Genomic DNA, 27,301 nt, shown 5'->3' with positions numbered 1-27,301 from the left:
CTTGGAAACTAGAAAAAACAAGGCTCAGAAAATGGATCAAAAACCTTGTCAATAATGCCAAGAACAGAGTATTGATTCTTGGATGCGGGGTTGGGGGGGGGATATATGCATATGTGTGTGCATGCATGTGTGCACTCATTTTTGCTTTCCATAATTTGAATTGTGTTATTGTATATTTTCCTCATTTTAAAATGTATTTGAATTCTGTTCTCTTCACTTCTGTGTTATCAGCTCAGCTAAGATAATCTCACTGAGCATGCTATTGCAGATTCTTTCAGAATACTGTCCGCAGCATCATTCCTTCTCTGAGTTTCAGACCAATACTGACATTGCTCTGGCAGTTACTTGATTGTAGTAAAGCCTTGAAGGATAATCAGAGAAGTATGAATTGCCATCAAATCCTCTATATGATTTAGAATTCAACCTTAAATCTTAGGAAAATACTGAGCATGGCTCCTATTACTTAGACTTTTTTTTCTTTTTCTTTCTTTCTTTCTTTTCCCTCCTACCTCTTCTCCCTCTTGCCCTTGCTTTCATCCGTCCCTTATTTTTTGTTGTGTTAGTGACCACAAATTTATTTTCTTATATTTCAGAATTAAGCATTTATAGCCTTGAGCAAGTGAATTTTAATGTATAATAATACTGCCTACTTGTTTCACTAAGGATGCTAGAAGAATTTGTAACTCTTTAGAAAGCATTAAGCTCCTTGGTGTGGAGGCAGAGGAAGAATATGAATGCAGTCATTATGTACCTCAATAAATAAATACATATTTAAGCTTATACCACCAATTGATTGTGTCCTTGAAATTTAATGTACCACTACTGTTTATTGCACACTCAGTTTCTGTATGAAAACCTCAGCTTATTTTCAAGTCTGACTGTACTTGTTTCTGGACTCCTTTATATAAACAAAGTGAGATCTTAAAGTACTACAATAATAATTTATAATAATCATAAACAATATTGAACATTCAGTATTTTCTAGAAACTGAATTATGTTCTAGTCCATCATGTTATTTTATCTTCACAATAACCCTAAGAATTAGGTAATATTTTTTTCCATTTTAAGATAAGGAAACTTAGCTTATTTTAAGTCACTTTGGGTTGCCTAAAGAAGGGTTCACAATAAGCAAGAGTTAGACAACTATAGAATAGTTATCCTGAATTTTTATAAGAGAAATAAATGAGTAATAGAATTTATTATCACTTTTTACACAATAAAATAGGGTGTCTTGCTATGGGTCTGGTTTAAAGACAGTTCAGCTTAGAGAAGGAAAGTTATTTCTATCACCCCTGAGAATGTGAAGAGTGTATCTTTGCTAGGGCAAGTTTAAGAGAGTATCTTACTCTTAACACATGATTAAAATAGGATTAAACATGATCTTTACTTGAAATTTAGAAGAAATCAGTGTATGTGTAATTACACTAAACCCTATTAGCACAATGACATTGTATATTCAAAATCAGGAAAGTGTAACTAGAGTTAGCGATAAGTATTGTGTCAATTCAGAGTAACAGATGTGAAGTAAAATGGAGGTATCCAAAATGCCACAGAAGTTTTATCAAAAAATATAAAGGGTTTGATAGGATGAGGGATAAGTTTGTGAAGAAAGAAGAGAACAAATAGTAGACAGAAAGAAGCAACCTTTGTTGCACCCCAGCTATGTCTGTGGGCTAAGCACTTGTTTAAACATCTTAGTACAACTGAATCTCACAACAATCTTCAGGATTATGTCTCATTATCCAAAACTGTGTTCTGAAGAAACAAAAGTTTAAGAGAAGACACCTATTCCCCAACAAGCTAACTGGAGAGGCAAAATTCAAATTCAGGTCTGCATTGCTCAACAGTTTATGGTCTTTCTCCTACTTGAAACTGATCTAAGATAGTTGGTTTCCCTTCACACAGGATGGAAATTGATTGGAAACATGCACAAGTTACACACACATACACAAACCTTCCAGAAGTTTAAACTTCCAAAGTGACTAAATAAATAAAAACAAAGCAAGCTGTTTCTAAGAGTGTACAATATAGGGCTGCCAAACCTCCATCCTTCCTTTTTTAAATGTTTACCCTTTCTATTATTATTTGTCTTCAAACTGAAGCTCATATATATCCCCCAAATGATTAAGTACTCCTATTTCTTTCTTAGTTTCCATTTAAACTATAACACTGTATACGTAACTGTTTATTTTTTAAAATATCATCCAGCTGCTTGCCTTACAGAATGCAAAATGCTACCAGCAAGTGTTTTGAACACACCCCCACTTTTTTTTTTTTCGTGATAAGGAGAAGTCAGTTGTGGTGGTTTTGCAAGAACACTATCAGTCCCCTGTTAAAGAAAAGTACACAAGTATGTGGGCGTAAATGGTAGGCTTATCACTTCCTGCAGTATCACTAACAAAAATGCTACTTGTGATTTCTGAGGAGCAATTGTTCTTAATTTCTGTTAGGTCACTTTATTTTTAAATTGCACAAAGTACTGGGATTGGTGATGAAGCTCTGTCTCACCACAGAACTTGGGTTATATAATAGAATATAGCCCGAGTAATAAACAGAGACATTTATAAAAAACAGATCACAGTAGGGACCCCAGACAGCTTGCAGTTGCAAAATAACAGGGCTCAAGAAAGGGAATTTGATCAATTGAGTTTATTCAGACATTATAGGGGCTGGTGATAAATCAAGAGAAAAAATTATAAAAAGCCTTTCTGAAGAATACTAGGGAAGAATACACAAAAAATAGCTAATAATGAAATATGTGATTGTATAGAAATTCCCTGATGGTGAACTCATGCTGTTATTACTTAAGAAGAAAAATAAATTTCCTGTGATCATAGCTGTAGGTTGTTGCAGCAAAGAAGGACTGCATGTAGAGATCAACATATAGATAACTACTCAGCACACTGGGCCCCTTGGTGAGGGGGAAGATATTAATATCTAATAAGAGTTGGTTGAAATTAATGCAGAGTGATAGGAGCTGCTCAGTGCAAGTGTTGGAGAACAAAATAGTGCTGGTTAAAGATCCATGAGCTGAGAAAGACTGTGAAGCCATCAGTGTTTAGGAGATTGGTAGTTTTGCGCCACAGTGTAAGCTAATGGTTTCAAGTTCCCATGCCTGGAGTGGCCCCAGTGGAATGAATGCTCTTCACAACCTTGAAAGTAAGTGAAGGGCCTGTGTGTAGAGCAAGGTTTGAGCGAAACCAGAGCTATTCTGAGGAGGTAGGTCCTGACCCTTTCCCGTCTTCAACAGCTACGTGTATATACAGGAGACCTTCCATTTTCACTTTGGGATGTTTGTCATGAAACCTAAATGTTTATATTTTGGATTTCTCACCAGAGCTTTGTAGCAAAGGAATCATAGTTTAAAACTGAGACTGTGTAAACTTTAATACTAAATTAATTCTCATTAAGTACTTTATATTTGTAATAACGATTTTGCTGTGCAGTACTTGTATTTGCATTAGTGACTGGCATCATTGAATTATTGCCACAGAGGGACTTAAGGGAATGGTAACCTGGAACTGAGAGAAACAACAAAAAACAGATTAAAAAATTAGTTTGAAATATAGGAAGATAGAATCACAATAGAGATACAGTGAGGACAGATGTTTGTTGTTGTTGTTGATATGTTTTGTTTTGCTCATATCCAACTAGATTTTGGCTTATCACTGTTAATTTTTCTTCATTCATTTAAAACCATGTATGTGCTAGGTTGTGGTGAGATGGTAGTAAGCAGAGCAGACTGAGTCCTTACCTCAAAGAACAGATAGTTCAACAGTTTACTTCCCAATTCAACAACCTTTGCTAAAATAAAGTATGATGAGCATTATATAGTGAAATTAGAGGGCATCAGGAAATGCTTGGCAGAGGAACTCAAGCCAATCTAGGGGATTTGTAAGCAAGACACTTCCCTGAATAAAAGATGTTTAAGCCGAAATTGGGGGGGAAAAAAAAAGCAATGGAAGTAGGTTAACTATGTAGACTAAACCCTAAAGTTTATGTTAAATTATTGAGTTCTAAGAAAATTTAATTTCTCCATTTTTTTGTGTTTTGATATCATATGGTTTTAATAATAGTTATTCCATTTATTTGTCACCTGTAAACACCTTGATGTGTGGTAGCCACATAGTGGTTACAAATTGCTACTCAGAGAAAAACATCCTTCTGATCATTTTTGCTTTCTTTTTCTTTCAGACTTTATTGGGACATAATTAATATACTATAAACATCACCATTTAAAGTATTTTAAATATTCACAAGAGTGTGTGATCATTACCACTTCAGATTGTAGAACATTGTTGCCATCCCATTTCATACCAATGCCATCCCATGAAATGCCATGCCATTTTATACCCCAATGGGTATGAAACCACATACCCATTAGAAGTTATGCCTCCCAACCCCCTCTTCCACTCTCTTCTTTAGGAACCACTAATCAAATCTCTATCTCTATACATTTGGCTACTCTTGAATTCCAAATAAATAGAGCCATATAATATGTGGCATTTTGTGATTGACTTGTTTCACTTAGCGTAATATTTTCAAAATTTACCATGTTACAGTATATATTAGTACTTCATTCCTTTTTATGTCAAGTAATATTCCTTTGTAGGGATTTACCATGTTTGTTTATTCATTCATCACTAGATATGTTTCTTGGTCATTATGATTGCTGTTGCTATGAATACCTGTTTATAATTTTTTGTGTAGAAATATGTTTTTCATTTCTTTTGGGTATGTACTGTCGAGTGAATTGGGTCCTACTTCCCACTGCTTACAAAACCAATACTCAGATTCTTTAACGTCTGAGCCACCAGGAAAGCCCTATAAAAAGAAAAGTCTCCTTTAATCAAATTGCTGGCAATCTAGGGAGATAGTCGACTCAACGTCCCCCAAACACCATGTCCAAAGATTCTGCTGGATTATGAAAACATTTAAAGGAAAGAAGGGAAGTAATCTCAGTTAATCACTGAGATGGAGGTCAAGGTCATCACCATCCCCCTCTATGCAGGCTCAGTGAATTCTTGTGATATTCCTCTAGGTACTATCTTATTCACACAGTTTGGTCATGAGATTACTGGATGGGAAACTAGGGAAAAGATTTGGTCATCTGTTAACTACTTATTCTTCATTTCTACCACTATAATCTATGGAAAGAACTGACAAGTTAGGCAATGTATTGTTTGATTAAAAGATCTGAAAGGTGTGCTGGGGGGGAGATGAGTAAGCATGGGAGTGCCTGGCTTAAATTTTAGTTACAGTATGGCTTTGCTAAAGTGACAAGAAAAGGAGCTTCTCTGTCCATGGGATTCTCCAGGCAAGAGTAATGGAGTGGGTTCCCATCCCCTTCTCCAAGGGATCTTCCTGACTCAGGGATTGTGCCCCGGTCTCCAGGATTGCAGGCAAATTCTTTACCATCTGAGCCTGTAGTGAAGCCCTCCTGCTGAGGGCAGTTTCCTGGCAAAGAGCTGCTTACATAAGTACTTAGGAGAGGAGTTGCTGAGTCATATTGGTAACTCTGTGCTTACTGAGGTACTACCAGAGTACCATTTTGCATTTCCAACAACAGCGTGTTGCTTTCTTTTTATAGACTCCAGAAGAACTAGAGGATGTGTCTGACCTGGAAGAGGATCATGAGGTCCGCAGTCACACCAGCGTTCAGACTGAAGGGAAAACTGACCGGGTAAGTCACTTCCCTGAGGGGAGAGTTGTGTGCTGGGCCCTCTCCTTATCACTCCAGGAAGTGCTCCAGGTGGGACCCCTGGATCTAGAACTGCTTCTGTAAAGCCCAGAGAGAGAAGTCTCAGGATGCTGGGCAGTATTGTGAGGGGAATGAGTTCTTCTGCCTTGAGAGCTCTCGGTGAAGCCATTTCTCACTAGGCAATGACTCACCCCATGCCACTTGAGGTCATTATAGTAGCCATGGGAATATCAAAGTGAAATGTGTACCTGTTTGTTTAGAGTGAAAAGGAGAATCCATGAAGTTGTGAATATACTCTGAAGTTCTAGGGGAAAATAATCAAATTCTGAGGCAATGTGCCTCTATTTTCTCCCTTTCTACAATGCTTCCTTCTGCCCACCTCACAACACATACACACTCACACACACACATATACACATGTCCCTCCAAAGATGTTAATCGGTTTCTTAAATACTCTGAGATGTTCGACTTTGCTTGGGAATTTGTGGAACCTTGATTTCCTAGCCACTGAAAACTTGCAACTGCAGAACAGCCTCTATAGCATGTAGGTCTAAAGCCAGGTAGTATAACATGGTGTCTGAGCCTCCCTGGGGATGCATCTGAATCAGCCACTTCCTTGCTGGGCTCCTGGGGAACTCACTTAGACTTTCTCTACCTCTGTCTCTCGATTTGTAAAGTGAGTGTACTAATAGTGTTCTCTACATGAGGATTGCTGTGGGAATCAACTAAATTCATGAAAAGCATTCTTAACCTAGTGCCTAGCTCATAGTAAGTTCTCAATCATTACTTATTGTTATTGAGAACTTACTAGGTAGCAACAGGGTCATTGTTATCACTACAGCAATTAGCATCATTATGATTATTGCTATTATTAAATTCAATGTCATAAAATTTGGAGATGTATGAAACAGATTCATTTAAGAACATCCCATGTTGGGAATTCCCTGGAGGTCCAGTGGTTAGAACTCTGTGCTTCCATTTCAAAGAGCATGAGTTTGATCCCTGGTCAGGGAACCAAGATCCCACAAGATAGATGTATGTGCTAAGTCACTTCAGTCATGTCCGATTCTGTGCAACCCTATGGACTGTAGCCTGACAAACTTCTCTGTCTATGGGATTCTCCAGGCAAGAATACAAGAGTGAATTGCCATGCCCTCCTCCAGGGGATCTTCCCACCCCAGGGATTGAACCCATGTCTCTTACAACTCCTGCATTAGCAGGCAGGTTCTTTATCACTAGTGCCACCTGGGAAGCACAAGATGCACAGCAGGACCTAAAAGAGAAGGTCGCATGTTTTCAAATATTCAGATAGCCTAGAACTGGTATATGTCAGTCACAGTACCTGTGTTTCATTAGAAATGTTGGTTTTCTTGAGTTTCCATTTCTTGCTGATTATTTATCAGTCCTATAGCAGCCAGTTTGTGTTGGGAACTATCTGGGGACACACAGTACCTGGAGTTAGTTTCCTTCAGCCTGGTAGACATTCTCAGTATCTATCTGAAAAAGGGCAGTGAGTTTGGACATGAATGTTGGCAGTGGTAACTTTGCTCATGCTCTCAGTAAAGTGAATGATTGATTCACTTGGGCTGCTTGCTGCTGAGCCTATGGAGGTGGAGCCCCTGAGATGGAGGGTATGTGCTTACAAAATAACTGATAGGAGGGGATTTTCTTAATGTAAAGGCAGCACCTTTCAGGATGCTGGGATTAGTATAGACATGTCATAGTTCATATTCTGGCTTATCACATGTGAATAATAAAACATTTGGATAAGACCCTTACAATCTAGAAACTTTAAATTTCTTCATCTGAAAAAATGAGAATAACACCACAACTTCTCACAGCAATGTTGCTAACATCACAGAATACAATGCATATGAGGGTGTTTTATAAACTTTAAAAATATATGCCAAAGAGATAAGGTTCTTATTACCAGTATTATTATTTATATTTTTGTGCTTGGAAAAAGGGACAACTGGATGACCACTTGCCCATGGTAGGTTATAAAACTGAAAATCCCTGTGGTCCCAGATCTTAAGTGTCTTTCATAGAAGCCTCTGCTTCTCACCTTGTGGCAGTCACCCTGAAAGAGCTCTGAATCCTAGATCTATGTTCCATTGTGGACAGTTTCCTGACAGTTGGTTCATTTGGAATGCCCATGGGTTATACCCTCACCAATATCTAGAAAAAGACAGATCCGTCACCATCAAATCTACTAGAAGCCACATTATATTCAACCTGGCCAGTCTCTGATTTGTTTATCTCACAGGCATACTTTCCTGTGAGGCAAACTTGCCTGCCATTACCATGTGCAACCCCTCAGGAAGCTGCTCAGATAGTCTAATACATACACAAGCTTAGGTGAGATGCTTAACATCCCACAGAACAACTCTTGACTAACACTCTTCCATTGCTTGGATGGACCAATGAGAAGTGAATTTTCCACAGGTCCTTAAAAGTTTCCCAGGGTATCAAGCTAATCCCAGCAGCAGTGAGCAACTTGATAGTGTATCTTTGGTTTGGCTCTTCTTTCTTTCCTGATTCCTTCTTAGGCTCCTGGTTCTATTCCTTAAGATTTATTCCCAAAATAAACTAACTTCCATTCTTAGTCTCTGCTTTTAGGGTAAAATAAGGAAAGATACTCACTTAACATACACAGTTTATTTAGCTACCACATTGACTATGCAGTATTTTTATTATTATCCCAGTTGCACTAGGTAAGATCACTGAGACTCAGATTAATATAATTTGTCCAGTAAATGGATCATGTTTTCACATTAAGAACAGTGGTGATTACCACATGACAGTTTACTTAGGACAAATAGTTAGCAGAATGAATCATTTACTAACAAGCACACAGAGAACCACCACAACAACAAACCTGATAAATCATCCATGGAATGAAAAACAGAATAAAGGATGCTGCAGCAGTCTGAAAAAAGAGGAAGACTATAAAGTGTAGTAAGTGTGGATAAAGCCAATAACAGCCTATTATTGAATATATATATATTGTAAGTTTATGACAACAGATTCTGTTCTCATATCTGAAGTTTATATGACTAGGGAAGGAAAATGGTTTAAATCTGTCCTTTACCTGTATCACCTGACCAGAGGTAAGATCATATTTAGATATGTTCTCTCCCAGGCATCTTATACCCTAGTAGTCCCATATTTCTTATAATTACATCCCTACACTTTGAATATAGTCATAAATTCAGTCTTATGACCATTTGAGACTTTGTCTCTGCATTCAATATAGCATTTCCTGAACTTTGTGTCCATTGGACTGAGTATATCTTTTGACATATTTCCCAAGAATCATTAATTTGGAAAGGTATCATAAGATTTCGAAGTCAGAATCTGTCGAGAAGTATTTGAATACTCATGCCATGCTCAATAAAGAATTCCTGGTCACTGAACAAGACAAGTGTTTGATTCCTTTTTGTTTGCAGCTGTTACGAAGGAATGAATGCCTTTTTGGTACTTGGGTTATGCAGACTCTGCTATATCAAACATGTACTAGAACCAATTTCAGGCAGTGTTTAGTAATGGAGTGGCAGTTATTTATTATCATCTTACTTTATGCATTGTACTTCCAGGAGCTTTGGCTCAACATCATCTGTTACTGCTGTCATTGGTGGCAAATGCCACTGGGCATTGTAAAGGTCTGTAACCAACAAATAATTATTTGCTTTCCACGCTCAATGAGAGCAAAATCCTAAGAGACCAATAGTGCATGCCTTATGAGATGGCAAAGGAATAGCAGTGGAAATTAGTGGTTATGTTAATTATTAAACATGAATACTCACTGGACCAACACCTGGTTCTACCCAATGATCAGGCATCCCAGAGTGATACAGGAGAGTGGGTTTGCTATAGGTTTATAGAGCATTCTTCAGAGTTTTTGTTTATTCTGTTCATGCCCTTAGCAAGGATGAAATAGACATCTTTTATTTTCAAAACTCAAATTGGAGAGACATTAAAATAGACTCCTAAGATAATAAAACTCTTAAACTTAATAATAATATTTTTTATAAGTTCTAAAAAAATCTTCTTAAAGATTTTATTAAATATAAGCTAAGATGCATTTTCTTTTTAAACAGAGCTGTGCCAGTTATCATGAACACTTTAGAGAATGTTTCCAAACTGTTGTTTTTGTTCAGTTGCTAAGTCATGTCCAACTCTTTGTGACCCCATGGACTGCAGCACGCCAGGCTTCCCTGTCCTTCACTGTCTCCCGGAGTTTGCTCAACTCATGTCCATTGAGTCAGTACTGCCATCCATCTCATCCTCTGTCATCCGCTTCTCCTCCTGCCCTCTATCTTTCCTCGTGAACAGTTTCCAAGTTGGTGTTTTATCCAAGAGAAGCCCTGAAGTTTTTTTTGTCCTTAATTTTACTAATCAGGGAATTAGACTCAAAAAAATTTCAGTAGTTAAGCAAGTCCTGTAGAAATGGAAGCAAGTTCCAGGTCATCTGGCACTAGCCACACACATTCTAGTACAGCATGCTTATAAATGTGGGTCGAATTTCATCATCCCTTAAGATCTCATTGCCCAACTATTGCCACAGTCAGTGTTAAGGTGTCGATATTATAATTCCTGTAACAGAAGATGACTCATGAAACTTAAGACCATAAGGCTTAGTATAAGATCTATTTAAGCCTTACACATTTTCAAATGTCCCAATACTACAGTTTTCCATCAATAACAAAATCAGATGGTTGGTTACTATTTGGAAACTACATAGTGATGCTTAGAACATGAAAATTTCCCTAGTGAATTACTTTGTGTTGATGACATGGATTCTACTTACGTAGAATCACACCATGGAGGACCTTTTTGGGTGACACTCTGAGGTCTCCAAACATAGAATCCAGAGACAGAGGCAGTTACTCCTCATTCAGCCTCTTAACACTTGGCTTCTTTGATATTTCAGTGAAGGGAACATTCTAATTTCTAGAAAGTTTCCCTAGGTTATTGTCTGCAATATGGGCAGCAGTAACCATAGATACTCAGGAAATTGCAAGTGGCAGGAGGGTGGTAGCTAAAAGTATATTCCTCAAGTCTACCTAAGGGACAACTGTGGGTTTAGAAAGGCTCAGTAAAATGAGTTGAAAGAGTTTTGTGAATAGAATGGGTAAGCAAGTGGCTTGCCTTTTGTGGCCCTGATGTAGATGTATAATGTAGACGTTAAATGTGTGGACTTTAGATACACACAAACTTTGGTTCAAATTGGGGTTCTACCAATTAGCATCCGTATGACTCTGGGAAAGTTAGTTTATATTTCTAACTTTCAGTTTCCTCATCTGTAAAATTGTGATAATAATAATATCTGTTATTACTAATAGATTAAGTGGAAGAAATGAATAAAGGGAGTAAAAAATGCTCAGAATGAAAAAAATAGTATCTATTTTATAGCTTTTTGTGAAGATGAGATATATGAAAAAATAAGTTCACTTCTCATGCAAAGGAAATACTCAGTAAACTTCGATTTTTACAACAGTGAATGTCAAGATGTGCATAAACTTGTGTGTGCTAATGTTACACATTTCCTTTTGAGTATTTCAAAGAACTTGGTAAATATAGATCTCTCAGTCTTTCAGTATAAGATTACTTTGGTCATCTGGTTTTGTGGGGCTCGATATTTAGCAATCTATTACCAATATTTTTTTGAGTCCCCCACCCTGGCCCCTCAGGAAGGGGACTTTTCAGAAACTGCTTTAAGCAGTTAAGAGGGAGATGATATTAATGTGATTCTTAATGATGCTAGCAATTTTATGTAAATTTTTATTCATGTAAATAATGTGGATCTGAAATAATGATCAGAAAAAGCAACTTTTGATAGTAGGAACAAAGCACTTTACCCCAAAATTGCCAATTTCTTATTTCCTTCAATGGTTGTGGAATGCCTGGCTCTGCACTGGGAGCTTTTCTTTTCTGTGGAATTGTGGTAGCTTGGTGATCTGGTGATCTGTTAGTTTCCATCTTTCTCCAGAGTCCTCAGTTACCTTCACTAAGATATATAGGGCTTAATTTCCTAGTTTTATGGTACATACTCATAAAAAAGAAAAAAAAAAACCCCAGTCATCTTGGTATTTTATAGGCTGTATGTTTGTTGGTGACTGTTTTGCAAGTAGTCATTTAAAATCACCTACTCTTTCTCTACCTCTGTTCACAAAGGACGGATGTTCTAGTGTCTTCCCTCTGCCAAAACAGCTGGAAAACCAGTAAGATCTAAAGGCGAAATAACAAATTTTGTTCTGCCTTACACAATTTAAACTGTGATTATAATTTCTTATAGATAGGGAGTGAAAAAGGGAACTAACTTAACACTGCTGACTAAGGCTAGGTTTTTACTTGAAAGTATTTGAAGTTGTGGTCTCTGCTGAAATCCAATGGAATAAATATAGCATTAAAATAAACAATTAAAATTTTATGATTTCAACTATAGACATTTATTTCAATATGGTAAAGTTACATTTTTTAAAGATACATTATTCATCATATTTATAGATGATCCAAAATGAAAGAAATTGTAATTTTTTGTCTGTTTGATGACTAATATTTGTCCTATCTTTAATATTATACCCACTGAAGAATATATACTTTGTAAACCTACCCTGCCTTAAAGAATACCATTGAGAAAATTAAACATATATGCTTTATAAATAGAAGTAAATTAGGACAGAAATAAGAACAGTTGCCTAGGTTACTGGAACAACCTCAAAACGTCAACAGCAGCAAATGAATTGGAGCATACCAAATCTTAAAATACTGGAGATGATTCTTGGTATTAAAAAGTGCCTCAAATTTCATGTTGGTGATAGGTAGAACATGCTCATTGTTGCTTTTTAACATGCAGTCCACTGAATATCTTCCACCATGAGAACAAAATATCACCATGAATGAGTGGTGTATTTTAAAAATTGGAAACATTTTAATAGTCCTATTATCAGAATACACTCTCCATAATTCAAATTTATACTGAATTACCATGCAGAATATGAAGAAGATATGCCCTCAGTACCTTGTTAATATAGTTTGGTTTAGGTTGCTATGAACAGCACAGGTCTGGTAAGCCTGAATGAAATGCCATTACTCAGCAGCACTACTCTAGGCAGTGCGTGTCATCATCATTTGTTTTCACAATTGCTATTCTGTATCTGGTGATAACTCTGCTTTCCTACCTTTCTGAGTGATCATTCTCAGTGCTTCATGGTTTTCTTTTCCTCTGTCTGTTCCTATTGAGGGTTCACTACAGTTCTGATGTAAGCTCTGGAGTCCTCAAGTTTTTTCCACTTTTCTTGAATATGCTCATTCAGTCCCAAGACTTCAGATGTCATATATAGAGTGGCCAACTCCTGTCTCCTGAACCCTGGCTGCATATATTGGCAGGCCTGTAGGCTTCCTTGCCTCGTGTAGCTCACAGGTTCCTGTGAAATTCAGTTTCCAAGCCTGAATGCATCATTTTACCCACAAATCTAACCTGACTCCTAGATTTCTTATGATGCTGCTGTACATTCATGCACATGTCTGAACCTGTGAATTATTATTTTTACTCCTTCCTACAGCTAATCGTACAATATGTTCTGATTTTATTATCTTTTAAATACTTTCTGAACTAATCCATTTTTTTCACCACCTCCATTATACCACTTTCAAAGAAAATGTGCACTGAACAAGGTTATAAAGAAAGAGGAAGACTTTACTCAAGACTCTTACAATAGGAAAGAGAGAGCTGAACTCAGGCTGAGTTCAGGTTTGCTGAAACAAGGGGGTGGATTTCAGAGATGAGGCGAGGGGAATTGGAGGCCATCTGTGTTTGCTAACTAGCTTTACCCAAAAGAAAAGTGAACTTTCTCTATTTTCACGACAGGAGGTAATATACTTTTATAATGTGCAGCAAGGTGCCCTCTAAAGTTAAGCTCCTCCCCTTCCACAGAGACTGGAATTTAAGGCTCCATCTTCCTTGATGATTACATTTCAAAGGGATGGCTCCCAGGTCCCCGAGAAAGAGAGTCCTGGGTTGTAAAACTGGCAAGAAGCATGGAAAATATTTACACCTCAAAGATACAAAGAAATTATTGTCAGTTTTATGAAGTGCATGCTCTGAGAAAGGGGAGGTCAGGGGCTGAGAGTCTGGAAGGAGGCCGTGTAATGCCTAGTCAAGGTATGCTGTGTGTGCTGTGCTGAGTTGGTCAGTCACGTCCATATCCAACTCTGTGACCCCATGGACAGTAGCCCACCAGGCTCCTCTGTCCATAGGGACTTTCCAGGCAAGAATACTAGAATGGGTTGCCATGCCCTCTTCCAGGGGATCTTCCCAACCCAGGGATCTAACCTGGGTCTCTCCCGCATTGCAGGAAAATTCTTTACAGTCTGAGAGACCAGGCAAGCTGAGGGGAGTGTTAAGGTTGTCTTGGTAAGCACCTTATTCAGATACTGGCATCTCTTGCTTGATTACCTATAGCAGACTCTTAAATGGTCTCTTGTCTCTAGCTTTGTAAACTTTCATTCCCTCACTTGAACTCATATGTTTCTAAAGTGCAAATCTCTCATCTGTCACCATGCATTAAACCCCTGGTAGGTTTCAGTGTCTCCCCATCCAACCCCTCAATGCCCTATGTACCTACGAGAGCTTCAGGATCTACTCCCTGCTCCTCTTATGCCTCATATTTCACCACTTTCCCTCCAAATGTGACCTTTTGTATGGAAATCATTCTCCCTAGAAGGCAGAGGCTCTCCCCATAGGTCTCTGTTTGAGGAACACAGTTATTTCCTCCACTTCCACAGTTATGTCCTCCCCTTCATCAATAAATACCTGCTCATCATTAGGATTTCAGATTAGCTTAGACTTCTGAAACACAAGTCCAAGTGTAATTTTCCCCAACATCCATCTGTAATATATGGAGAGTCCCACATCATGATATTCATTTTTGTCCATATAGTTTCCTATATAATGGCTCCCCCCCCCCATTCATTAAATCTAACTAAACCTCATTAGTGCAAAGAGCAAATTTTTGTCTCATTTAGAGTTATATATATATAGAGAGAGAGCCTCACACATTTCCTGGTAGAGATCAAGATGTAGATTTAGATATAGATGATGCAAAAAGGTAAGTATTGCCTTCCTTCTGTAAGACATCTTGCCTCAAAGGACACTAGGTCCTCAATATAGTAAGCCTAGTTGATTACATAAATTTCTTTCCTGATCTTTCTCCCTTCCAACAATCATACTTACTTATGACTGATAAATCTTACTATAAATTGTTAGGTCACTACTCTGAAATATTCTGTGGCTCCCTACTACCCAGTACCTGCTAGTATAAATATTAATTGCTTTGCTTCTTGCCAAAGTTCTTCACAATGCCTCCTCATTCCTGGTCCTCTAGGCATACAAATCCAAAAACTCTCTTTATTTGCTGAAATGACTCTTGTGTTCCTGGTGTTCCTGTGTTCCTTAGGAGTCTCCTTAAGACTATGATTTTTCCCCGTGTCCAAATTGTCTACCTTTTGTCCTCTGTCAAATGCAAAAGTTCTTTAAGATGAGCTCAATTCCTTTTATTTTAAAGAGGTTTTCTTTATTCTTAGCCACTGTTGATTTAATGATACAAAAACTGTTGAGCAGCAGTCTAAAGGATACTGTACTTATTCCTTTTTAATTTTTACATGCTAGGGCTACTAGGATCTATCTTTCTCTATCCACAGTGAAGTATTGTACTTGGAAGTGTCGATTTTGTTTCATACAACTTCTTTACCGAAATTGAAATTTAGTGTCATTCCTCTGACTTTATAAGTCACTGTGTAGAAATTTAGGCAGAGAAAATTAAAGTTCAAAGCATTGCTATTATTTTACCTAAAAAAAAAAAACTGTATATTGGAGTTATTTCCATAAATAGTTCTTAAATGTCAATTCAGGAAAGATAGTTACCAAATATCTTAATATATTCTCACTTATCAGACAGTGGAACTATATTAAAATATACACATTTCACCTTACCTTGGCTTTTGACAAGTTCTCAGTTATAATTAATGCTTAGTAACTAACCTTTAATGCCTGGAATATTTGTCTCTTGTTTCTAATTGATTACCTTATTTATCTTTAGGAATAATAGATCTCCATTATTATTAGTGAGCCTAGCCTTCCATTGAGCTTTCAGTATCAACAGTGTTTTCTACTCATCAATGCCTTCAGGGCATAGGAAAAAGCAAGTAGAAAAGCCTTAAGGAAGGAATGCTCTTGGAAGCAAGTATTAGTGAAATGAGGAGGGTCTAAGACTAAAAATGAGGCCTGATCTTGTAGGGCATGTAAGCCATTGTAAGACAGTTAGCTTTTATCTTGAATAAGGTGGGAAGCTGTTGGATAACTTTGAGTCAGAATGACATATGGCTTATTTTAAAGGGATCATTCTGAAATTGTATTGAACACTCTCTGAGTATCGGTACAAGAGAAAGCAGGAAATTAGAAAAATTAGAAAACTTCTATTTTAAAGGGATTATTCTGAATATTGTGTTGAACACTCTCTGAGTATCGGTACAAGAGAAAGCAGGAAATTAGAAAACTACTTCTAGTTTCCAAGTAAGAAATGATGGAGGCTGAGATTGGTTTTAAAACTAGAGAGGTTAAAAGTTGTCAAATTGAGCATATATAGTGATGGGTGAATCAATGAATTCACTGAAGATTAGATACTGAGTATCAGAGAGAAGGGAGTCAAGGACAACTCAAGGTTTTTGCCTTGAGAACTGGGAATGTGGACTTACCATTTATAGTGTAATGAGGGAGACGGAATTGAGCAGATTAGAGATGGTAGAAGATGAGAAATTAATTTTGGATATGTCTAGTCTAAAAAGTCTATAAGACAAGCAACTGAAGATGTCAAATAGGCAGGTTTGAAATTTACAAACTAGACTGGAATTCATTTCACATGCATAGCTTTATATTACAATTTTACAACCTTCTCAACTTATAGTGAAGTTTTATATGTTACAGGGTGACCATTTTTCCCTCAAAAAAAAAAAAATTGATAGTGTTAGGTCTAGTTTCCCTCTGTTTTTAGACTTCATCTCCCACAAATCTCTTTTCTGATACAGTTGCTTTTCTGAATATTACCTTTTTTGGATGACCTCTGTTGACCACCTTTGTTAAAACTGTAGCCCTATCCCACCCCCATATAAACCTCTTTTCCTCTGTTTCTCTCCACAGCACTTTCACTATCTGACATACTACATCTTTATTTGATTTGTTTGTCAACTATACAGTAAATTCAGTGAAGGCAATGATTTTAATCTTTTTTTCTCCCAGTGATATATCCCTCAAATTTAAGTGCTGGACACATAATAAATATATTATAAATATTTATTGAATAAATAAATGATATTTGACCAAATGATCATTTGATCAATGATATTGACCAAAAGTGTGTTTTGGGAAAATATATATTCAGAAAATTGGAGAGGAGAGGAATCATTACAGATAAAACATTCATATCCAGTCAATAAATAGTTTGTCTACAAAATAAATACCATAATTCTTATTTTTCAAAATTAATGTTTTAATAGATAATTACCCAAGCAATAGGTACTTGGAAAAGTTTTCTGAGGTTGAAGTGTTTGGGTGATTCTTTGTCTTCTCTCCTGAAGTTGAGAGGAGTTGAGATGGACATTTGATTATAAATTGTTTCCCTTTATCCCATTCTTTTCATTGTTGCATTGCTGTCATTGAAAAAGTCCTATTTCTTTTAATGTTGAAAATTTAACATATGTAAATTAAATACTTCTGAATTTTTAGTATCTGGTAAAATATGAAATATGAAATATAAAATATAACTTCTTTCCCTATTAAAAGCAACGTGTTTAAATGTTTCCCCATTAGAAACAATGGTCAAGGTAGTAAAAGAGCTCAAAAGCAAATCGGACTTTTTAAGAATGACCTTTGCACATGAAAGAACCACAATCTAAATCTTGGGTTTTTATATGCATATTTTTAATCAGTGAGTGATTATTAATCTATGTTTATTTTTAAAAAAGCATAAATATGTGGTTTGGTTAAAATCCCACATAAATACAAATGGACATAGGACACAAATAATCCCCCAGTGTAGAGTCATTCAGCTCTATAAAGCTCATGTACTTGTGAAAAACAAGGCTTTTAAAAATGTCATCCCCAGACACGTCTTCACCTTTCTGATTCTAATACAATTTAAAGAAAAAGAGCACACTTTTTAAAGTCAGACCCCCAAGTTTGAATCCTTACTCTGTCACTTTTAACTGTTGATATTCAGCAAGTTACATAAGTCACCTATGTCTGTTTGCTTATTTTTAAATGGACCTACTTTCATCTGAGGGTTACTGTGAAGCATTTGAGTTAATATTTATACAAAGCAGTAAATGGTTAAGTGGCCAAACTTGTGACCATCATCATGATCAATCATCATTACCAATACCACTATCATTCATCATCATCATGATTTGTTGAATGGATGCACATTCATGACACCTTTGCTAATTCTGCAGGTTGACAATATTCACTTTACTGATTAGTCCTCTTCAACTTTTCCAGAGCTACTTATGGAGAAAACCAGCTTGATCTGCTAAGCTAAATAAGGTCCCTCCTATATCCGTTTGCCTGGTATCCTTTCATAGCTTTGTAGTTAATTTATGGATACGTAGCCAGTGAATCATAAATTAACTACAAATCTATGAAAGGATACCACGCAAAGGAATATAGGAGGAACCTTATTTAGCCATTGAATCAGGGTAGGTGACCTACCCTGGTATAGTTTAAAGCTTTAGATGCAAATAAAATAAAGTCTGTATTGGTTCTTTGTTCGGAAAATTATTTAGGAGATAATTAGGCTCTAAGTACTCTTGTCTGGAAAATCCCATGGACAGAGGAGCCTGCTAGGCTGCAGTCCATGGGGTCGCCAAGAGTCGGACACGACTGAGCAACTTCACTTTCACTTTTCACTTTCATGCATTGGAGAAGGAAATGGCAATCCACTCCAGTGTTCTTGTCTGGAGAATCCCAGAGATGGCGGAGCCTGGTGGGCTGCTGTCGATGGGGTCGCGCAGAGTCAGACAGGACTGAAGCGACTTAGCAGCAGCAGCAGCAGGCTCTAAGTGGATATTGGGTGCATTGATGTTAAGATAGGCACACAAAATATAATACCACAAAAAAGCAATGCCAAACTGTTGCCAAGGAAGTTAAGACTCATCTGCATCCAAGAAATGTTCACAAAGCACTTGCCTATATGACTCATGGACCTGGGTCGCTTGGAACTTTCAATCTAAGACATAGCAATTTAAATGTGTACAGGGGCTATATAGTCAGCAGAATCGAGTGAAGACATCACCACCTGGCAAATAAAATACTCACCTTCCACACTAATAAGTTCATTGTCCAAGTATGAAATTTGAATGGGTTCTAGAAATCTATGACTTGAGAATATGCAACTTTCTGTCTAGGCTAGGCAGACACAGTGAGATACTCAAAATTTTCCTCTTCAGTCCAAGAGATTATCATGTAAAGTGTAAATCATGTATTTCTAAAGCAACAATTTGGAAGATTTTGATCTCTCTGCTCTCCAGCTACTATTAGCCCACCTGTGAAATTTAAAGTGACAGAGCTACTTTAATCTTCTGTCCTAGTTCTTAAGTTAACTAGAGATAAGAGGTCCAAATCCTTCTATAAGCAAAATCCTGGGTACAGAGAAGAGTAAAGAACCTAGGCAGAAACAAAGTGCTTTATAGCTTCAATTGGCTTAAAGGTTAAGATTTTAAAGGAAAGGAAAGCCTTCTAAAATTAGCAGCAAAGCATATTTACCTTTTAATAGTCCTTTCTAAAATTGTGGATGACATTGATCTTTACTGGCATTCTGATGAAATTTTGAAGTTTTACACATTACTAAAATTGAATTTAATACTGACAATTTAAACAATTCCCCCAATTTCCTTTTATACTAAAATTACATGCCTATCCTCTTTCATAGCTATGTGTTTTTGAATAATCATGCCATCTATTGCCTACTAAATTAAGAAAAAAATGATATAGTTGAAATTAGATAAATGTAACTTTTAGGAGATCAAGATCATAGAATTTGCACTTGAAGATAACTTAGAGAAAAGTTGGAATTAGCACAGTCTTCCATGGAGGATCCAATATGATAAGAAAATATCCTTCCAGTTTTAAAAAAGGTCCAAATTTTTTATCAAATTATGCTTTTATCCATAAAACTCATGAGTATACTCTAGATAAATATCAACTGCTTATTCTGATGATGATAGCAGTAAAAATAACACTTATTTAATTAAGTTATTAAGTACTTATTTAATTAACACATTAAATTAATGCTTAAATATAGCAGGCACTTTTTACAATTTTCTCAACTACCTTTGAAGTAGATATTACTATCTCCGCTTCAAAAACAGAAAAGAGACATGGAGAGTTTGTGCCAGTACCCAGTATTATATAGTATGAAGTGACATAGCTGAGACTGACCCCAGACAGAGAATAAAACCTGTCTCCATACACCTGGCAAGAAGTGCTAGACATATGGGAAACCACAAATGTGAAGTCCAGTGGGCCTTAGGAAGCATCACTACCAACAAAGCTAGTGGAGGTGATGGAATTCCAGTTGAGCTATTTCAAATCCTGGAAGATGATGCTGTGAAAGTGCTGCACTCAATATGCCAGGGAATTTGGAAAACTCATCAGTGGCCTTGGAAAACTCATCAGTGGCCACAGGAATGGAAAAGTTCAGTTTTCATTCTAATCCCAAAGAAAGGCAATGCCAAAGAATGCTCAAACTACCGCACAATGGCACTCATCTCACATGCTAGTAAAGTAATGTTCAAAATTCTCCAAGACAGGCTTCAACGGTACATGAACCGTGAACTTCCAGATGTTCAAGCTGGTTTTAGAAAAGGCAGAGGAACCAGATCAAATTGCCAACATCCACTGGATCATTGAAAATGCAAGAGAGTTCCAGAAAAACATCTATTTCTGCTTTATTGACTATGCCAAAGCCTCTGGCTGTGTGGCTCACAATAAACTGTGGAAAATTCTGAAAGAGATGGTGATACCAGACCAGCTAACCTACCTCTTGAAAAACCTGTATGCAGGTCAGGAAGCAACAGTTAGAACTGGACATGGACCAACAGATTGGTTCCAAATAGGAAAGGGAGTACGTCAAGGGTGCATATTGTCACCCTGCTTATTTAACTTACATGCAGAGTACATCATGAGAAATGCTGGGCTACAGGAAGCACAAGCTGGAATCAAGATTGCCGGGAGAAATATCAATAGCCTCAGATATGCAGATGACACCACCCTTATGGCAGAGAGTGAAGAACTAAAGAGCCTCTTGATGAAAGTGAAAGAGGAGAGTGAAAAAGTTGACTTAAAGCTCAACATTCAGAAAACTAAGATCATGGCATCCAGTCCCACCCCTTCATGGCAAATAGATGGAGAAACAGTGGCTGACTTTATTTTTCTGGGCTCCAAAATCACTGCAGATGGTGATTGCAGCCACGAAATGAAAAGACGCTTACTCCTTGGAAAGAAACTTATGACCAACCTAGATGGCATATTCAAAAGCAGAGACATTACTTTGCCAACAAAGGTCCGTCTGGTCAAGGCTATGGTTTTTCCAGTCGTCATGTATGGATGTGAGAGTTGAACTATAAAGAAAGCTGAGCACCAAAGAATTGATGCTTTTGAACTGTGGTATTGGAGAAGACTCTTGAGAGTCCCTTGGACTGCAAGGAGATCCAACCAGTCCATCCTAAAGGAGATCAGTCCTGGGTGTTCATTGGAAGAACTGATGCTGAAGCTGAAACTCCAATACTTTGGCCACCTAATGCGAAGAGCTGACTCATTGGAAAAGACCTTGATGCTGGGAAAGATTGGGGGCAGGAGGAGAAGGAGACGACAGAGGATGAGATGGTTGGATGGCATCTCCAACTTGATGGACATGGGTTTGGGTCACTCTGGGAGTTGGTGTGGACAGAGAGGCCTGGTGTGCTGTGATTCATGGGGTCTCAAAGAGTTGGACACAAATGAGTGACTGAACTGAACTGAACTGAACTGACGACTGGTACACCAGTTGCAAGTTTGGCCTAAAATCTCATTCATAATGGATGGAATCTACATTTTGAAATCAAGCTGCATAGAAGCAGAGCCAGGGCTGTTATTACACCTGCTGCCCACATCCATTTGCTTGCAACTTTATAGCCATGAATGCAGCATTAAATTAGTGTAGTTCTGTGAAAAGATGAAGTTAGAAACTACTGTTACTGAAGTTTCCTTAAAATTGTATAAAATGATAGAGGAAAGGGATTTTATTTGCAAAGAATAGTTTCTGAAAATATACAGAAACTTGGTTCCTTTTGCTTTCATTTTTATGAGGCACTAAGAGGTAAACAAAAGAGCTCTGGCTTTAGAATCATTTTTGCTATGGTGAATCTTGGTTCCTTTTGTTAGTGACTGTATGACTGAGTAAATTTATTTCTCTGAGATTCTGATCCCTGATCTTTCAATTCAGATAATACCTATCTTAAAGTATTGTAATAAGAAAAAATGTTTGTAAAAGATCAGGTGCAGTGATAGAATGAGTATGTGCCTAACACAGGATCAGTTTTATTAAAATGTAGTGTTTATGAAATGCAGAGATACCTAATCAAAAGGGACTCATATATTTGTGATGTATGTGAAAGTCGCTCAGTCGTCTCCGACTCTTTGTAACCCCACGGACTATACAATCCATGGAATTCTCCAGGCCAGAATACTGGAGTGGGTAGCCTTTCCCTTCTCCAGGGGATCTTCTCAACCCTTCGAACCCAGGTCTCCCACAGTGCAGGTGGATTCTTTTCCAGCTGAGCCAGCAAGGAAGCCCAAGAATACTGGAGTGGGTAGCCTATCCCTTCTCCAGTGGATCGTCCCAACCCAGGAATTAAACCGGGGTCTTCTGAATTTCAGGCAGATTCTTTACTAACTGAGTTATGAGTACAGTGAATTAAAAACAACCCACAAGTCAAGGTGAACCATAGTAGGGTAACAAAACAACAGTTTGAATTTTCAGGGAAGAAATAGAGAAATAGGCATAAGGAATGGGAATAAATGGAAAGTAACAAAGGAAGGAAGCCAGGGAAGAGGGAAGGAAGGAAGGAGAGAAGGAATTATCTTGGGGTATGGAAAGCACTGTATTTACCAACAGTGACAGTGTGTAATGTACTGCAGAATATGACTAATGAAATCTGTACAAGATAAAAGAAAAGTAAATATTTATTTTTGTGACCTTGGATGATAAAGGACTTTCTAACTGTGGTACCTAGATAAGCAAAAAAAAAAGACAAAGGAAAAAACAGGCACACTTTACACCTGAAAACACAAAGTAGAGTAAAATAAACCAGAACAAGCAAAACAATGAAGTCTGAAAAACAAAAGAGAAACATGAATTTTTGGAGATAATAGCAATTTATATAAGAAAGTATGTGTTTGTAAATAGATTCTAATGAATTAACAAGAAAAATGTCTCTTCCTTCCCCATCCCTCACCCTCCAAAACACAAAATTGGGCAGAGGTCCTGAACAGGATATTCATAAAGAATTCATACATGTTTAGAATAAGCATGCAAGCAGCTGTTCTGTCCCACCAGTAAATGCAGAAACACTAATGAAAACAAACATGAAACACTATCTCTTTGTCATATTTACCAAAATTTAGGAAAAAAAGAAAAATTGTTGATATCCACTATCAGAAAGGTGTCTTAGAAAGTAGATACTTAATTAGCTATTAATGAGGGTAAACTTTCTGGAGGGAATTTGGAAATAATATATTGAAAAATTTTATAAAATTCCTTTTTCTCTGTCTTCTAAAATTTTTACTCCTTTACATTTACATAAATGTGGAAAGAAATCTGGGCTTCCTAGGTGGTGTTAGTGGTAAAGAACCCATCTGCCTATGCAGGAGATAAGAGATGCAGGTTACATCCCTGAGTCAGGAAGATTCCCCTGGAGTAAGAAATGGCAACCCTCTCCAGTATTCTTGCCTGGAGAATCCCATGGACAGTGGAGCCTGCCAGGCTACAGTCCATAGGGTTGCAAAGAGTCGCATATGATTCAAACAACTTAGCATACATGCAGAAAGATATCTATCACAACCTACTAAATACATATATATACATACAGATTTACAAACATAGATATCTACCTATCTACAGGTATGCATACATATATACATAAAGGAAAATACCTGATAATGGTTCATTCAGTTCAGTCACTCACTTTTGTCCAAATCTTTGTGACCCCATGAACTGCAGCACGCCAGGCTTCCCTGTCCATCACCAATTCCTGGAACTTACTCAAACTCATCTCCATAGAGTTGGTGATGCCATCCAACCATCTCATCCTCTGTAGTCCCTTCTCCTCCTGTCTTCAATCTTTCCCAGCATCAGGATCTTTTCCAATGAGTCAGCTCCTCACGTCAGGTGGCCAAAGTATTAGAGTTTCAGCTTCAACATCAGTCCTTTCAATGAATATTCAGGACGGATTTCCTTTAGGATGGATAATGGTTGCAAACTTATACATAGATGATATTAAATCTACATGATGGAGAAAAGATTTAAAGTTGTAATGAAGTTACATTTTAGAGATATTTAAGTAGTTTATATAAAAATGTTAAAAATAAATAACAGGAAAGTATACGTGGTAAGATTCCATTTTGTAATATAACTTTCAGAAATAATCACATATGTATGTAGTATTCAAGTATAGCCACTGAATCTCACTTTCAAAATCTTTGGTATATGATATAGTATCTTATGAATACACAAGTACTATGCGTGGCAGTACATAGACAAAAGAGTCCACCATACTGCTTATATATTTTTCATAATTTTATATATCCATATAATGTCCAAGTAAACTTAAAAATATTAATGCCTATAGTCTTACTAATTAGAGAAAGTCATGGTTATAAATTCATTCCATTTTTCCAGTCTTTGAGTAGTTACATTAATAAAAAGTATATGCTCTTTTATTGAACACTTAAGGAAGCATGTGTTATTAAAACCTAGTGTAAGAAATTTCTGTTTTCTGTCTTTTGATGTAGAGTGCTGATTCTGTATTCAAACTGGCAAAATAGCCTTTTACCTTTCATTAAAAAAAAAGAGCACTACCTCCTAATTGGCTGTAATGTGTTGATGTTCAAATACCAACTAATAAGCAACTGGAATCTGTCAAAGTGATAGAACTGCAGTTTAGTGATCAATGTTTCAGTCTGGTCCTAACTGGTAGAATTTCACCACTGCAGTTCTACTGCTAAAGTATTATTGTTAAGAATGATTGTAAGCAAAATGCAAATTGAAAGACATACAAGCTCCCCAGATATCACTGGCTCTGCAGTCTGACCAACACACCAGATTGAGTCAGAGCTGGCATCCATTGATCCTTGGCCAAAACATGAGTGTTAGGCAGAACTTCTCAAATATTATACTGATGGCATTGGGGGAGGGTGGGGATCAGATACTTCTTTGTTGTGGGGGGCTGTCCTGTGTGCTGTGAGATGTTTAGCAGCATCTCTAGCTTCTATCCAGTTAAGGCCAGTGGTGCCCCACCTTAGCTGTGACAACTAAAAACATCCCAAGAAATTACCAAGTGACAATAAGGTGAGTTAGAAGAGGGTGACACCAACCATGGTACCAGCTATTCTTTCTTAGAAAAGTTTGACTCTTTCAATCTGGTCCTTCTGAACTTGTATGTCAAATATTATTTGTTTTTAAATAAAATAATAGTGAGGAAAATAAAAGTGTAAGTTGCTCAGTCATGCCCAACTCTTTGTGATGCCATCAACTGTAGCTCAGGGCTCATCTCGCCATTGAATTCTCTAGGCAAGAATACTGGAGGGGGTTGTCATTCCCTTCTTCAGGGGATCTTCCCAACCCAGGGATCAAACCTGGGTCTCCTGCATTGCAGGCAGATTCTTTACTGTCTGGGCCACCAGGGAAGCCCCAATAATAGTGATAGTGGATGGTAATTCTTTTGTGTTAATATTTTCCCCCATCATCATTTATGTATTTTTGAATGTGTATATATGCAGATATGTGTTTTATGACCTTACTTGGAAAAATAGAACAATTTGCAATATGTTTTTTCCCGACTTAAAAAAATAAATTTACCAGCCTGTGCAATCACATACTTGAGAGTCTTTGGGAAAAAGCATTCTGTTTCATCTTTTACTTTGAAAATGTTTCTAAATATTATAGATCTTGTTTGTGAGCTGTTTATATTGAGGCTGCTGTAGAAATGGTTCTTCCAAATGCCCTGGGGTTTTGCCTTTGAAACCCTGACTCACTGAGCCCTTAATTTTATCGACTGCTTTGCTCATCCTAGGCAACGCCTCACCTGCATCCGGTCTCCGTGCTAAGTCAGGCTCACACGTCAGCTGCTGCCTCTCATTTCTAGTTCCTGAATGGAATTTTACTTGGAAAATCCTTGTATGCTGCTAAGTGCGTTTCTAATCCAGATATTTGCCTCTCCAAATTCACTTTCAGAAGACTGGAGGAATTATGTTTTGTTTGTTTAACTTTAGTGTGTGTTCTGACCATTTGGATTTAGCTTATAGGCTTTCAGTGTGTTGTTAGCTGCTGACGTGAAATAGATGTTGCGATCAACCGTGTGTTTCCGTTATCGCAACAGCAAAGGAGTATTAATCATTTTGAATCTTAGACATATAAACTAATTTTTTTGGAACTGCATGAAAGAAAGGAATTGAATGACCTACATTTTGTATTGGGAGGAGAAGTCTTTAATTGATATCTAACATTCCTTGGTAGCTCAGAAAGAATCTGCCTGCAATGAAGGATACCTAGGTTCCATCCCTGGGTGGGGAAGATCCCTAGAGAAAGAAATGGCAACCCACTCCAGTATTCTTGCCTGGAGAATTCCATGAATAGATGTGTCTGGAGGGCTACAGTCCATGGGATTGCAAACAATCAGACACGACTAAGCGACTAACACAGGTAATACAGGAAGTAGATATATTGAGCCTTGTGTTATTCATTCGGAGAATTATGAACATTATAGGTAGTATCAGTTCAGTTCAGTTGCTCAGCCCTATCCAACTCTTTGTGACCCCATGAACTGCTGCACACCAGGCCTCCCTGTCCATCACCAACTCCTGGAGTTCACCCAAATCCATGTCCATCGAGTCAGGGATGCCATCCAACTATCTCATCCTCTGTCGTCCCCTTCTCCTCCTACCCTCAATCTTTCCCAGCATCAGGGTCTTTTCCAATGAGTCAGCTCTTCACATCAGGTGGCCAAGTACTGGAGTTTCAGCTTCAACACCAGTCCTTCCAATGAACACCCAGGACTGATCTCCTTTAGGATGGATTGGTTGGATCTCCTTGCAGTCCAAGGGACTCTCAAGAGTCTTCTCCAACACCACATTTCAAAACACTGATTCTTCTGTGCTCAGCTTTCCTTATAGTCCAACTCTCACATCCATACATGACCACTGGAAAAACCGTAGCCTTGACTAGATGGACCTTAGTTGGCGAAGTAATGTCTCTGCTTTTTAATATGCTGTCTAGGTTGGTGTAGTG

The 27,301-nt window shown here is 37.5% G+C and overlaps 1 protein-coding gene across 4 annotated transcripts in view; it reads left to right on the top strand.

The window, feature by feature from the left end:
- The window catches only part of CTNNA3 (catenin alpha 3), a 1,812,800-nt gene that overhangs the window by 1,599,670 nt on the left and 185,829 nt on the right, over positions 1 to 27,301 (top strand). For all 4 annotated transcript variants that reach the window (XM_043926199.1, XM_043926196.1, XM_043926200.1 and 1 more), the window contains one exon: positions 5,592 to 5,684. In XM_043926199.1, coding sequence (XP_043782134.1) covers positions 5,592 to 5,684 — 93 coding nt within the window. The remainder of the gene's footprint in view (positions 1 to 5,591; positions 5,685 to 27,301) is intronic.

Source organism: Cervus elaphus, chromosome 15 (genome assembly GCF_910594005.1).
Source record: "Cervus elaphus chromosome 15, mCerEla1.1, whole genome shotgun sequence".
Taxonomy (NCBI): Eukaryota; Metazoa; Chordata; class Mammalia; order Artiodactyla; family Cervidae; genus Cervus; species Cervus elaphus.
The sequence above is the reverse complement of the archived record's forward strand: the minus strand, read 5'-3'. Positions and strand labels throughout refer to the sequence as shown.